The sequence below is a fragment of the Mustela lutreola genome, chromosome 3 (assembly GCF_030435805.1).
Source record: "Mustela lutreola isolate mMusLut2 chromosome 3, mMusLut2.pri, whole genome shotgun sequence".
Lineage (NCBI taxonomy): Eukaryota > Metazoa > Chordata > Mammalia > Carnivora > Mustelidae > Mustela > Mustela lutreola.
This window is the reverse complement of record NC_081292.1, coordinates 96,633,388-96,647,884: the sequence shown is the minus strand read 5'-3', so window position 1 is coordinate 96,647,884 and position 14,497 is coordinate 96,633,388. Positions and strand designations below refer to the sequence as shown.

The window sequence follows — 14,497 nt, the reverse complement described above, 5'->3', positions numbered from 1 at the left end:
TTATTATTATAAAATCACAACCTTGAGAGCACATTTTCCGAATTTTCTGTGGGAGGAAAGGGAAATATACATACAGCACCTCCACTAAATTCCTGATGTACTGAGGTCTAGAAACTATTTTCCTAGGGCATATAATGGGAACTATGTAAATTGTGAGCCCATAAGCCATACTAATGAAAACCATTTTTTTCCAGGTGCAGCTGCTGCTGCTGTGATGTCCAGTTCTAAAGTAACTACGGTCCTGAGGCCGACTTCCCAGTTGCCAAATGCTGCTACGGCTCAGCCAGCAGTACAGCACATCATTCACCAACCAATCCAGGCACGTCAGGTTGTAGTAGTCAGCTAGCAAGTATTAGGTGCCTACTCTGAGTTCTTGACTCTGCTAGAGCCTGGGAGAGTCCTTTGACTTCAAGTGACTTTTGATCTAGTTGCCAAGAGGTCAGGAAGGTTGAGTTATATACACTACAATGTGATTAGCTGTCCTGGGATTTGGGGGAGCCGTGGTAAGGGAAGCTTTCGCTGGGATGGGTGTGGTAACAGGGATTCAGAGAAGTGGAGAGGCAGGGAAAGGAAACAATACTGTGAATGGTGGTGAGGAGGACGGTGGTGGTTACATAGTGTTTAGTAGAGGCAAGCCAGAACTGAGAGGTTTTCATTCAGATTGGGATTTATGAGCCCTTACATATTTAGTGTATGTTATTAGGCACTTGTGTATGCTTTTCAAGGAAGACAGAGCCTTTCAACTTTTTTTCAAGGAAATCTATGGGCTCAGTACTACTGAGGTATAGTGTATGATGAAGTGACATTATGATGTCTCTAAATTCAGAGCTCTAAGATACAGAGTATAAATCTGATTTTGTACACAACAGAGAGCGACTAAGTTTCTTGAACACAGTAACATGCGGTCAAAGAACTATCCTTGAAAGGTTAATGGAGCTGAATCACTGACAGATGAAAATTCAGATACTTTTGGGGGCCAGACTGGTAATGTATGTGGAACTGTATCAGGGTCAAGAAAGGGTCTACCCAGGAGAGCTCAGATGATTGAAAGAATCGATGGTGGAGAAGCAGGTGAAGCCCAGGGTGGAGCTTGTTTGGTGAAGATTTTACACCCAGATGTAGTATAGGGGAGGTTACGGGAAGTACATCCATGTGAAAACAGCCAGAGAGCATCTAGGGCACCCCGAATCTCCTGCAGGCAAGCACTGTTTTCATGTGTTTGCTAGTTTAGAGGGCTGAGAGCCAGTGGATCTGATGGCTGAGATCCCCCTATTGAAAGCACTTGGTTATGTGGTAGTGTAAAATGTCTATACCAGAACCAACAACAAATCTGTGGGCACTCTAGATCTGAAGGGTAGGATCCCAACTCATACTAATAGGACAAAATATTGCATCCAGTCCTACTTGGAAGGAAGAAATTTATATAGTCCATCCAGCCAAGATAGGTATTTTTTGGTAATTCTCTCTCTTGGATGTTAAAATTACCTATCTGAAAAGAGAATTCTTTAGTCATAGTGGTGAGAATTTGCTTTCTTTTGGACACAAACATGCTTGTTTGAAGGCCCAAGTTTCTAATTATACTTGCAGTGTTTGGCTTACTGTATTTTATTTTGCTCCTTGTTTTAATGAATTATTTTTTTCTCTTCTCTTGGTAGTCTCGCCCACCTGTGACCACCTCTAATACCATCCCTCCTGCTGTGGTAGCAACTGTCTCAGCCACCAGAGCTCAGTCTCCAGTCATTACTACAACTGCAGCACATGCTACTGATTCAGCACTTAGGTATATTTGGGGGTTTGGAGATCAGGCTCTCCTCCTTTCCCTTTTTCCTTTCCTTTCTGTCCTTTCATTTAACTCAATAAATACTGGAGATAAAGCAGTGGGCAACCAGAAATTTCTGTTCTCATAGAGTTTCTGTTTTTAGGGGCTAGAGACATACAAATAAAAAAGTTTTTTTTAGATGGTCAAAAGTGCTTTGAGGAAAAATTAGGGTAAGATTTGGAGTGACAAGGTAAGCGGTACAGGCTATTTCCTGTAAGGTGGTCTGGGAAGACTATTGTTAAGAATGGATTAGAGCAGGGGTGCCTGGGTGGCTCAGTGGGTTAAGCCTCTGCCTTCGGCTCAGGTCTTGATCTCAGGGTCCTGGGATTGAGCCCTACATCTGGCTCTCTGCTCAGCAGGGAGCCTGCTTCCCCCTTTCTCTCTGCCTGCCTCTCTGCCTACTTATAATCTCTATCTGTCAAATAAGTAAATAAAATCTTTAAAAAAAAATGGATTAGAGCAGAAAATTGAAAAATCTAATGAAGTGAGTCTTGTGGCTGTGTGGATAAGAACATTCTGCACAGTGGGAACAGTAAGTGTAAAGGCCCTGAGACAGGAGTGTGTTTGCCATAGATAAGGAGAAGCAAGAGGCTATGGTAGGAGAGCGGCAAGAGATTATTTTAGGAGGTAACAGGGTCTCCACATGAGGGCCTTAGGAAGCCCTCTGCAGGTTTAGACTTTGCTGGGATACAGTGGGAAGCCTTAGTGGAGTTTTGAGCAGAGCAGTGTCATGATCTTAAGCCTGGCTACTGTGGAGAGGCAAAGTTGGAAATGGAGATATGGTTTAGGAAGGCATGCAGAAATTGAGAAGAGGTCATTGCTGGAGGTGGAAAGACATGGTTAGATTCAGAATAGAGTTTTTTTTTTTTTTTTTTTAAAGATTTATTTATTTATTTGACAGACAGAGATCACAAGTAGGCAGAGAGTCAGACAGAGAGAGAGGAGGAAGCAGGCTTCCCGCTGAGCAGAGAGCCTGATGTGGGGCTCGATCCCAGGACCCTGGGATCATGACCCGAGCTGAAAGCAGAGGCTTTAACCCACTGAGCCACCCAGGTGCCCCCAGAATAGAGTTTTGAAGTTGGTTGAGGATTTCAGAGGAATTACATAGGGGCAGTGAGAGAACAAGAAGAGTCAGGATTCTGGCCCTGCTAGCTGGCCTATGAAGCTAGAAAGGTGGAGTTGCTATAACTTCAGATGAGGAACAATGGGAAGAGTAGGTTTGGGGGAGGAATTCCAGACTATTTTTGGACATTGGACAGTTGTGCTGACTTGTGAACACCCAAGTGGACATGTTGAGATTGGTTAATAGATGAGTTTGGAGTCCAGGGAAGAGTTGTGAAGGAGATTATTTAGGAAAACTGTATAGATGGGGAAGAGGTTTGCAAGAGAAAAAATGTCTCCCAGATGAGAGGGCTGGAGGGGGAAGCAGTGTTCTCAGGGGAGAACCCAGATTCATTAGGGCAGGGAGGTAAAGGATATATTCAGAGAAGAGATTGAGGATGTAGGGACTTTTACTAAATGGACTGTTCAGGTTCAGAGGCTGCACTGGAAGGGTTGGGTATCTGAAAAGGGAGAGCTCTGTAGAGCCATACAGGAATAAGTGAAGGAATGATCTGTGATGCTTCCTAGAAATGACACAGTTGGGTGAAGATATGATGGTGTTTGTCCTTCTGTCCCAAGCCATATTGTGGTAAGGCTGTGAAAGTTGGGGGGAGGCAGTGGGATGTGAGTCTTGCCAGGAGGTCTTTCTTGATCAATTCATTTGTTATGTTGTGCCTTGGGCAATATAAACAAGTGATGCACTAAACAGAAAAGAGGGGTAGTAGGCATGGAGACTAAAGCTGTCATACATATTAAGACCATCCATAACTGTCAGTTGCCAGGTGGAGGCAGGGCAGAGTGGTGAGGAAGAGAGAGTCTAGACACCTCCCTGGTTTCTTTGTCCTTTGACCAAGTAAATAAAAAGGAAACAAGAAAGAAAGTTTTAGAAAGAATGTTGCCTTTTGATACTGAGTTTATCCATGGAACAATCAAGTGGTAGTTATCAGCAGGTGATTGAAGAGATGTCGGTACCAGAGATAATGAGTTTGGAAGTCCTCAGCCTGTGGGCTGCAGTTAAACCTTTGAGGTATTTGAGGCTCTCCAAGGGGAATGAATAGTTAAGAGGGCCTAGAACAGAACTCTGAAAAAAGTAACTTTTAAATGCAGTAGTGTACCTAGGACTTATATTTAACCATTAGCTCTATCATTCATTAGCTTTGTGGCATTAGGCAAGTTTCTCAACTTCCCTGATCCTTAGTCTCCTCTTCAGTGAAATGAGAATACTTCTGGTAATTGAAAATATTGCCTGAGGTACAAAGAGACACAACTGCCCAACATAAAACAGACTATGTGTTGTTCATTTAAATTTTATATTACCTGTATATATTTAGGTGATACAAAGAAATTAAAAAGTTATGAATGTGTATACAGTGAAAAGAGTCAGGTTTTCTTTTTTATATCATGTTATCAAAGTATCTCTTTTCTAGTGCCTTGAGTTTTTAATAAAAAGAGATGTTGAATTTTGTCAAGATGATTTTCATCTTGTTGTGACCATTATGTATCGTTTTGTTGTGAAAAATGGTGACCTTTTTAATCTGTAGCATGAAAGTATATTTATGGACAATTTTTTTGAATTGTATCTTTATATATTCATTTTATTGCATTTTAGTGAAGGGACACCCAGTTATGTATTTTTTAGATCTTTTTTGTATGACTTCCTTATCTAAACTTTATTAACTTCTTCCCTTTTGATTCTGCTTAATATTCTCAAAGTCTTTTCTGTTTCTTACAGAGTTTTCAGCATTGTCTGTCATGCTCAACTTCTAGTTTTGCCTATATTCCTGATAAAGGTGGATATTTTCTTCTGTTTCTCTCCTGAACTATGCCTATTTATTTTGTCTCCCTTCTGTTATCTTATTATTTTGTCCAGTGAGCTCTCATATCTTTGCTTTGTGTTTTCATTTAGTGGAAGGAGTTATTTCATTACATTTCTTCATTCATGGTACAATTTTCATCTGCTTAGTGAAAGCGTTTCTAGTAAACTTCCTTTTCTATCTACCATTTTTCTTATAGCATCATGAAATAAGTTTTGTGCTGGGTGCTTTCTGAGTACTCATCTTTGAATTGAGTTGAACTTATTCTGCATCAGCTATTTGTAATTGGTTCTTGTGGGCTGGGCTGTATACTGGCTAGGGGAAATTTTCCTAATGACTCAGAGTACTCTGTTGTTGTTTTCTTGGTTGTACTTCTCTCCTGACATTGAAGATAGACTGCCCCAGATGGCAATTTCGCTTTTCCCTAGGTCTCACCACACACTGGGGGTTTTTTGTTTCTTTTTTTAAAGTAAGCCCTGTGCCCAACATAGGGCTTTAACTCATGACCCTGAGATTGAGAATTACCTGCTTTACCTGATGAGCCAGCCAGACACCCCTCACCACATGCTGTTTTTCACATGGCACTTATCTGTATGTGTGATTACTAGTTTAACCCTTTGTCATTAATTATTGGATATTGGAACCAGTCTGTGTCCAGGTCCTGCTTCACTGACAGCTCCTGCTGTTATAAACAAAAGCTTTTGGTTTCTTCTGTCAGAGTGCACTCCTCACTTTGGAGAATTATACTTGACTGGGTTTTGACCCTTAACTTGTAGCTGCAGAGATCTTGTCTGCATTGGCGCCTGTGTCCCTGTTTGGGTATCACTGCCCTTGGCAGTGTGTGTATCACAGAAGATACCTCTTCTGTGGTTTGAGGTGTCAGGTATCTCTTAATGTTGCCAGAGATGGAGATTGCATTACTTTTTGTTTTGTTACTATTCTCTGAGAGGAGGAGAAAATCCCAAACCTGCAGTCTCTGCCTGCAGTACTTCTTGCCCTCACTCTGAAGAAGTCAAACAAAGATCCAGTTCAACACTGGAAGATGGTCACAGGTTCACTTGTTATAAATTAACCCCAAGTGTTCTGTGTTTTTCAAGTTTCTAATTTGGGTCTCTGTCCCTAGAGCTGCCTTTGAGGCCATTAAAGAAAATCTCGTTGCTAGGAGAAAGAGTATATTGATTAAGACAACAGATGTGGGAGTACTTTCTGTGCTCCCACAGAAGCTGACTGACCCTGCTTAATCTCTGATCTTTTTTGTGTATGGGGGAGTTGCCACTATGGACTTAGGGGTGTTTTATTTACTCGGTATATTTTAATAAAAATCTTTTTTTCCCCAGTTGCCCCAAATTTGGCTAGTGAGAAACCCTTCAAACTGGCTTCAGTGTCATTTTGATAATTCCTCTTAGACTTTGAGTACTTTAATCTTTTTGGTACATGGTAAATGAGGCCCTTTATTTTTTTCTGCCTCCCTAGCCTTGAAATCAACCATTTCTCCAATGATTCTTGGTTCTCTTTGGTGGAGAATGGTAATTAGAACCCAAGATCTGAGTGCTAAGGGTACACATTGCTCCTAGGGTATCATTGCTTTTAGGCTCTTTCTGTGAACAGAGGTAATCAATATAGTAAACACAGTCATGTCTTCATACTGATATTTCTGAATGAAATTTAACATTAAAAGTTTTTTTTCTTCAGTTTTATATTTGTACATCTTTTCTCTTACGCTACAAACCTTGTGTCAAGACATTAATACAACTACTTGGTTCTTTGGTCCATAATATTAAAAAAAAATAGTTTCAAAGTAACAACCCAGAGTACCAAGTTCATGGGTCATAAATCAACCCCTTATTTTCTGTAGATTAAACTAATAATAAGACCGAATGACATTTGGGGCGCCTGAGTCGCTCAGTCGATGAGCGTCTGCCTTCGGCCCAGGTCATGATCCCAGAGTCCTAGGATCAAGTGCCACATCAGGCTCCCTGCTTAGCAGAAAGTTGGCATCGCCCTCTCCCACTACCTCTGTTTGTGTTCTCCCCTCACTCTCTCTCTCTCTCTCAAAGAAATAAAGAGTCTCTAAAAAAAAAAAAGAGAGAGAGAGAGAGAGATAGTGAAGTTTAAGACTTCTTCCCAGTTCTTTTGTCTTCAGACTGCATCCTACTAAATGGAGCAGAAATGTATTCAGAGGTCACTTGAAGTGATCAGTTTCTCTGTGAGATATGTAGTAGTATTTTCTGTTTAATTAAGATTCACATATTTCTAAAATATAAATATGTAAAAAGGTATACAGTGAGGAGTTTCACTGTCCTCTCTATCCCTCAAATGTTGGAGCACACCTGGCTAGTTCAGTAGGTTGTGTCTGCCTTCAGCTCGGGCCATTATCCCAGGATCCTGGGATCAAGCCCCATGGTAGGCTTCTTGCTCAGCAGGGAATCTGCTTCTCCCTTCCTCACCCTCTGCTTCTCCCTCTGCCTGTGCTCTCTCTCTGGCTCTGTCTCTTTCTCAAATAAATAAAAATCTTAAAAAAAAAAAAAAAAAAAAAGAGGTAACTTTCAAAAGAAAAAGAAAATATAGCATATTGTATTTATATTTATATATACTGTTTTGAGCCTTGCATTTGTATTTATATTTATATATACTGTTTTGAGCCTTGCATTTTTCTCTTAATATATTCTGGAGATGATTCCAAATCAGTACATAGAGATATTTATTCCCTTTATTTTTGGCTGCTTTGTATCCTAGCTTATGGATGTCCTGATGGACATTTCAGCATGTGCTGTTGCCTGTTTTGATGGTATACTTTCAAGATCTGTAGAAGTGCTAGACCAAAGAGTGAATGCTTCAATTTCCTTACATGGAAAATGGCGGGGCGCCTGGGTGGCTCAGTGGGTTAAGCCGCTGCCTTCGGCTCAGGTCATGATCTCAGGGTCCTGGGATCGAGTCCCGCATCGGGCTCTCTGCTCAGCAGAGAGCCTGCTTCCTCCTCTCTCTCTCTCTGCCTGCCTCTCTGCCTACTTGTGATTTCTCTCTGTCAAATAAATAAATAAAATCTTTAAAAAAAAAAAAAAAAAAGAAAATGGCAATAATAGGGTGCCTGGGTCGCCCAGTCAATTGAGTGTCCAGCTCTTCATTTTGGTTCAGGTCATAATCTCACAGTCCTGGCATCAAGCCCTTTGTCGGACTCTACACTCAGCAGGGAGTCTGCTTGAGGATATTCCCTCTCCCTCTGGTCCTCCTATGGTCATGCACGCATTCTCCCTCTCTCTCTCAAATAAATAAATCTATGGGGGAAGAAAGAAAATGGCAATAATATTACCTACCTCACAGATCATTATAAGGAATACTTATATTAATGTATGTAAAGGAATTAAAATATGCCTAACAAGTAATACACCTTATAGAAGTGTTCATGGTTTTTTTCATTAGGAGTAATTGAGAGTCAAAGACTACCATGTAGAAAGACTACCAAGTGCTTTCAAAAGCACTTAAAAACATATTTAAATATTTAATATAAATAGTCTTTTCTGTTTTTTTTTTTTTAATGAACCAAACCTTTTAAATATGAGTATATTTAAGGTGAATTGTGGAGACCCTTTCCTAGTGATTGGAATGTTGACATTATTCTTTGTTATGAAGCTCTTCAAAAATTTTTTTAATAATTAAGTTCATGTGTCCTAAATTTTGTCATGACTTTATATAATTATATATATTTATGTATCCCCCTGGTTTTCATCATAAATGCTGGGAGCAGATGTCTTACATGACACTATACTTAGTGTAGTATGTTGTCAACTATTAAAACTTCAGTCTCCAAAATGGATTTTTATCTGGTAAAGCTGCAGAGACATCCTAGGTAGTTGGAGTGACAAGTTTATGCAGGTGGTCTATGTCGGCAAATATTATTCTCATGTTATACCAGTCACCTTTCAAGAGGGTATGAAAGCCATATAGGGAAGAAGCCAGGCTGCAAAACAAAGTCCTAATTACTGTTCGTTGACTAGACCAGTGGCATCAGAATCCTGTTACTTTGTGCAAGGTCCGAGTCTCCACTTGCCACATCAGGAATAATATCCTCAGGCTGATTCCATAGGGATTGTACCCAACACCTGATGCTGCAGCATGCGTTTGCACTCCCACAACAACTGGTGTAATGGTCATCTTCAGTAATTCTAGGAGCCGCAAAAGTACTTGAATTCTCAATGTGATAGTGGAGATCCTGGTCAGAATTGGCCTACCATGTACCGGCTAATCTAGTCCAATAATCTTATCAGTGTGCTGCTGCTCTGGGGGGGGATTTATTGGGCTAACTGTCGAATAAACATAGAGCTTGTATTTTTCTTCTTTGTGTTTCTGGATATAATTTTGGACTGTGTTATTCATAATAAAAATTAGGTTCTACCATAATGAGCAGAGAGAAAATGAAACCTAAAGAAAATCTCAAAGTGGTCACTTAAATTATCAGAGAAGATCCATTCCTCATTCCCATTTTTAAATGACCAGTGGAAGAGGTGTAATAGGCTTAAAAAGAGTGACCCAAGGTCTTTTTAGGATTATCCAGGTTTATATGTTTCTGGGGGTTTTTTCTGGCTTGAGAACATGAGAGTCAGGTAAGGGAACTCTTTAGGAGTCCTTTACATTTTGGGTGAACATAAGGAATGGGCATGGGGAAATGGTTCATCCTGGAAAACATAAAGATCCAGTCTCCCTGTAGTACACTTTCTTCTCCATGAGTTCCATCAAGTTCACAGTTATATCTGTGGCTAGTTTTTCAGCTTTCCTTTAACTTGGATGATAAAGCATTTTGCTCTTATTCTTCAGAAAGAAAACCATCCTTTATTCAGTTTGAACACTTTATTCACTGATATCCCACCATGTTTGTTTTTAAAGCATTTTGAGAGAGGATGCCATTTGAGAGATGAAACCATTGCTTAGTTTGGACACATACAGTCTCAGTCAAGTTTTTACTCTTACAGCTCAGCTTATTCACTTCTTTTTAATTTGTATTCACGTGTTTTCAAAATATAAAAAGCATGAAAAGATGTGTAGGAAGGATGTCACACTCTCCTCTGTCCCCCGTCTACCAGGTTCTTCTGTTCCTTTCCTTTTATGTTTTCTGAGTTCTCTGGTAGTAACTAACTGGATGTCCACCCAATGTTAGTTAAATATAGTCAGATCCGAGTGCAGTTCTTTTATCCTTTTTACCCAAAATTAATTCATATATTCTCTGCTTTCTTTAAATATAACAACATGTATTGAAAGTTTCCTATTTCATTACTTAGATAGCCTCATTGTTCTCTTAGTACCAGCACAGTGATCCATTGTATGTGTTAATGGGTTTGAGGTTTCTAGTACTTGACTATCATAAGTAATATGGCAGTGAATACACTTATACTTCAGTCATTATTCATGTGTGCAAGAATACCTTTAGGATAAATTCCCAAAAGCCCAATAACATTGGGCTGTTACTCAGAAGGTATATGCAGTTATAATTTTGATACCTAGCATTGCCTTCCTTAAGGTCTGTACCTGTTTGCACTCCTTCCAGAATGTTTGGAAGTGCCTGTTTCCTTGCAGCTTGAACAACATGATGCTGTTCATTTTGGGGATTTTTGCTAATCTGATAGGTGAACAGTGTTATCTAGTGTATTTTAAATTGTATTTCTCTTCCTATGACTGGGAGTGAGCATCTTTTCTTTGTTAAGGAGCCACTTGCATTTTCGTTTTAGTGAACTGGCTGCACATATCTCTTGCTTATTTTTATTTGGCTGTTATTTTTCTCATTGCAAGGAATTCCTAGTATATTAAGATTGCACTTTGATTTTTGAGTCTTTTGACCATGCTTATAGTGTGTTTTACTAAGTAGGTTTGCTTGTTCATTCACAGAGTCAAATTTTTAGATCTTTTATAGCTTTTAGATTTTGAAAGCTTTTAATAGTTAAAAAGCTCTCTTCCACTCAGGTTATAAAAGAATTCTGTCTTTTCTTCATGTACTTTTTAATTTGCTGTAAAATCTTTGATCCTCTTTTTATTTATCCTGCTATAATGATGCATGAAGCATGGATCCCATTTTATCTTTTTCAAAGGGCTACATAGTCTTCCCAACATCACTTATTTAAATAGTCCATTCTTCCCCCTCTGATTTGAAATGCCAACTTTGTTATAATGTCAAGTTATCTTGCCACTGTTGCAGTTTCTGTAACTTGCTGCCAGTTAATTTGAGATGGGTTCTGTGTTGATATCTCAGTAATTAGATTATAACTAATATATAACTATAAAGGTTATAAAAGTTATAGAAGTTATAATCTGTAAAAGTTACAACTAAATTTTGAAGAAACAATACAGTTAGGAATGATAGGAAGTTGAGAGCAGGTTAGTGCTTTGGGGGCAATAGGGTGGGCTGCTGTTAACCAGGGTCATCTGTAATTCTCCCTCATAATGTGAAAACCTTAGCGTGTATCTTCAGTTTTGTCCACACAGTGAAGTGTATTAATATAATAATGCTTACTTAGGGTTGTCCTGAGAGTTAACTCTCAGTTAACTACACTGAGAGTGCTGAAAATGACTATAGATTAATTGATTCGGTTCATAGTGCATATTGATACCTTTGGAAATGAGGTTTATGGAACTTACAGGAGAGAAACTCAACAGGCCATTTACTTCATTGGATCACCTGTGGGTGTCACAGACCTAAAAAATAAACTGTATGATGGTCTAGTACAAGAGAGCAAATGGCCTTGACTGCCTGCATCATGTCTAGAGACAAGTGAGAAATCGTGTCTTTCCTATCTCTTTCAGTCGGCCAGCTTTGTCTATCCAGCATCCACCATCTGCAGCAATTAGTATTCAGCGTCCTGCCCAGTCACGGGATGTAACAACAAGAATCACACTGCCGTCTCATCCTGCATTAGGGACGCCAAAACAACAGCTTCATACCATGGCACAGGTAAAACCAAAGGTGAACCTGTCTGTGGAGGCTGTGGGTTAAAACCAGACTTCTGCCCAATTTCTTGAGAACCTAGCAGTATTGAAGGCAGTAATTGCTTTTAAACTGGATTCAGGGGGAAATGTTCTTGTTTATAACTGTATTGTGGGATATCTCCCCCCCCCCCCCCCCAGAAAACTATCTTCAGTACTGGCACACCAGTGGCTGCAGCAACAGTAGCACCTATCTTGGCAACCAACACCATTCCTTCAGCAACCACGGCCGGTAAGTTGGCAGCCCTGCTCTTCCTCCTAAGGAAGTGTGAGGCAGGAGTGGTAAGTTAATTTTCCATTTCTCAACTTCAATCAGAGAAAAAGAAAAGGCTAGAAGCATTCTCTTTTCCCAAGAGCTTTTCTCAGGTATTTGAGAATCGGTAGTGTGTGTAGAGAGGCCATTATTGAAGACTTTTTTTCCTCCAATTTCAGGATCTGTGTCACACACACAAGCTCCCACGAGTACAATTGTTACCATGACAATGCCCTCACATTCATCCCATGCTACCGCTGTGACCACCTCAAACATCCCAGTTGGTAAGTGTCCTGCAGCCTTCACACAGAGCTTAAAGGGATTTTTCAGCCCTTCTGACTAGGTCTTCATATAGAGGGCTAGTATTGGGTTGTTTGGGTTTTTTAAAATTATTATTGATTTTCAAAGCAACACTGAATTCAGTTTTTAGTATATTTGTCATATAGATTTGGTGTTGACCATAGGAGGGAAAAGAGGGTAATAATCTTTGAGATCTGGTGCTCGCTTCGGCAGCACATATAATAATCTTTGAGATCTGAAAGTAAACATTATTTTCACACAACTTTGACTTCTCATTCATCAGATTTTTACCTCTCCTTTGTGTGTCTTTTAGTGATAAAAAGTTAACTTCACTGACATAGTTAAATGAGATCCACAGAAAAAGCAAAAAAGAAGCAAGGGTCTGGAATGAAGAGAACTTGTACTACTGATGGAGTGTTCAGGAAAACTCTAGGCGATGCACAGTGGGAAGGGTGATAACCCTCGGGTTGATTACCCTCAGTTCTCATCTGACTCTTACCCCAGGATACTTCACAAACATCCTAAAGTTTCTTCTAAGCTTTGTTTATTCCCCTTTTAAATATGCTTTCAATATTTAAAAAATCTTTGAAGTTACTGGCAGCCAAATAGTCATTAAGAGCAGGGATTGACAACCTTTCTCTGTAGGGCTAGATAATATTATAAGCTTTGCAGGCCTCACAGGTCTGTGTCACGACTGCTAAACTGTGGATAAGATGTAAACAATTGAGTGTAGGTACATTTCAGTAGAACTTTTTATGGACACAGAAATTTGGATTTCATATAATTTTCATCTGTCATGAAATATTCTTCTGATTTTTCCCACAGCCATTCCGAAGTATCAATTCAGACATCAGGCAGGACTTGCCCACACCTGTCCTACGGGTTGATGTCTGCTGTCACAGCTTCCAAAGCAGAGACTGGCTTCTGAAGCAGAGCATTGCTCTTTTTAATTCACAAGCTCCGGGTTTAGTTTCTCGTGTTAGCTTTGCCTTGGTTGTATGACAGTAAGCATGCCTCATCGTACTGTTTTACTCCCAGAGTCATGGGACAGCTGCCATATTTTTCATAAACTTTTAGAATGCTTTTTGTAAGATGATACACTGGCATAATTAACAGTCAGAAATCTGGTGACCGTAGAAGTATACCTTCCCCACCTGCTATATCCCAGCACGGCGATAGTTTCTTCCTTCCCATATAAGACAGCTTCACATCCCTCTGTGCAGACTTGGAGGACACTTTTCCAGAATGATGGTGGAACCCAGGAAGCCTTTCCTCCTCCCTTGGATAACTCAGCCATTCCTGCCCTTAAATTGGTACTGAGCCCCATGGTAGGCTTTTAGCAGTGAAAACACTGCTACTGGCTCTTTCTCACGTTACCACTCACAGCATCTTGACATCAGAGAGAGCGTACTTCTTTCTTACCTTTCTGTGGTGCAGGTAGTTAATTCTGTCCTGTGAAAAGAAGAGAAGGGCTGGAGGGTGGGAGTGTTGTGTGTGATTTTAGCATTGATGTACTATTGTTGAAAAAGATTGTTGCTTGTTCCATAACTGTCACTTCACTCCACTTTCTGACTGTATCTAACAGTGTCATCAGTTACCCTGAGCACTGTAACAACAGAACCAGGCTTGTTCTTGCCATTTTTATAGTCAAGAGTCTCACTAGCATATCTATAGCTATAAAGTAAATTAGACCAGTATAAGAGAGCAGTGTATCCTTATAGGGGCTCTCTGGTTTCATCTTGAATCATCACTGTAAAGAATTATTTAGAGATTCATTCTTATTTATGTCACTGTATCTTGCTGAGAGATGACACTGTGGAAATAAACTCAGAGTACCAGGAGACAGAAGTAACAGAAGTATGTGCATTCATTTGGCTGAAACTATCAACTTTTTACCTGTCTTAGGTTACAGTATTACAGTTCATATCTCCCAGCTATTTTATCTTTGATTTTTCACTATTTGCTAAATTCTGTGAAAATCATTTGACAGAAGTGTCCAAACAGATTTAACATCTGCCACTTAATGTGATTTTTTTTTTTTTTTTTTTTTTAGATTTTATTTACTCATTTGACAGAGAAAGACAGCAAGAGAGAGAACACAAGCAGGGGGGTAGGGAAAAGAGAAACAGGCTTCCTGCCAAGCAGAGAGCCTGGTGTGGGGCTCAATCCCAGGACTCTGGGATCATGACTTGAGCCAAAGGCAGACACTCAACGACTGAGCCACCCAGGTGTCCCTTAATG

At 39.9% G+C, this 14,497-nt stretch overlaps 1 protein-coding gene across 6 annotated transcripts in view; it reads left to right on the top strand.

The window, feature by feature from the left end:
• SAP130 (Sin3A associated protein 130) overlaps positions 1–14,497 on the top strand; it is a 92,782-nt gene that overhangs the window by 14,801 nt on the left and 63,484 nt on the right. For all 6 annotated transcript variants that reach the window (XM_059166534.1, XM_059166533.1, XM_059166532.1 and 3 more), the window contains 5 exons: positions 195–319; positions 1,656–1,780; positions 11,524–11,671; positions 11,845–11,935; positions 12,136–12,240. In XM_059166534.1, the coding sequence (XP_059022517.1) occupies positions 195–319; positions 1,656–1,780; positions 11,524–11,671; positions 11,845–11,935; positions 12,136–12,240 (594 nt within the window). The remainder of the gene's footprint in view (positions 1–194; positions 320–1,655; positions 1,781–11,523; positions 11,672–11,844; positions 11,936–12,135; positions 12,241–14,497) is intronic.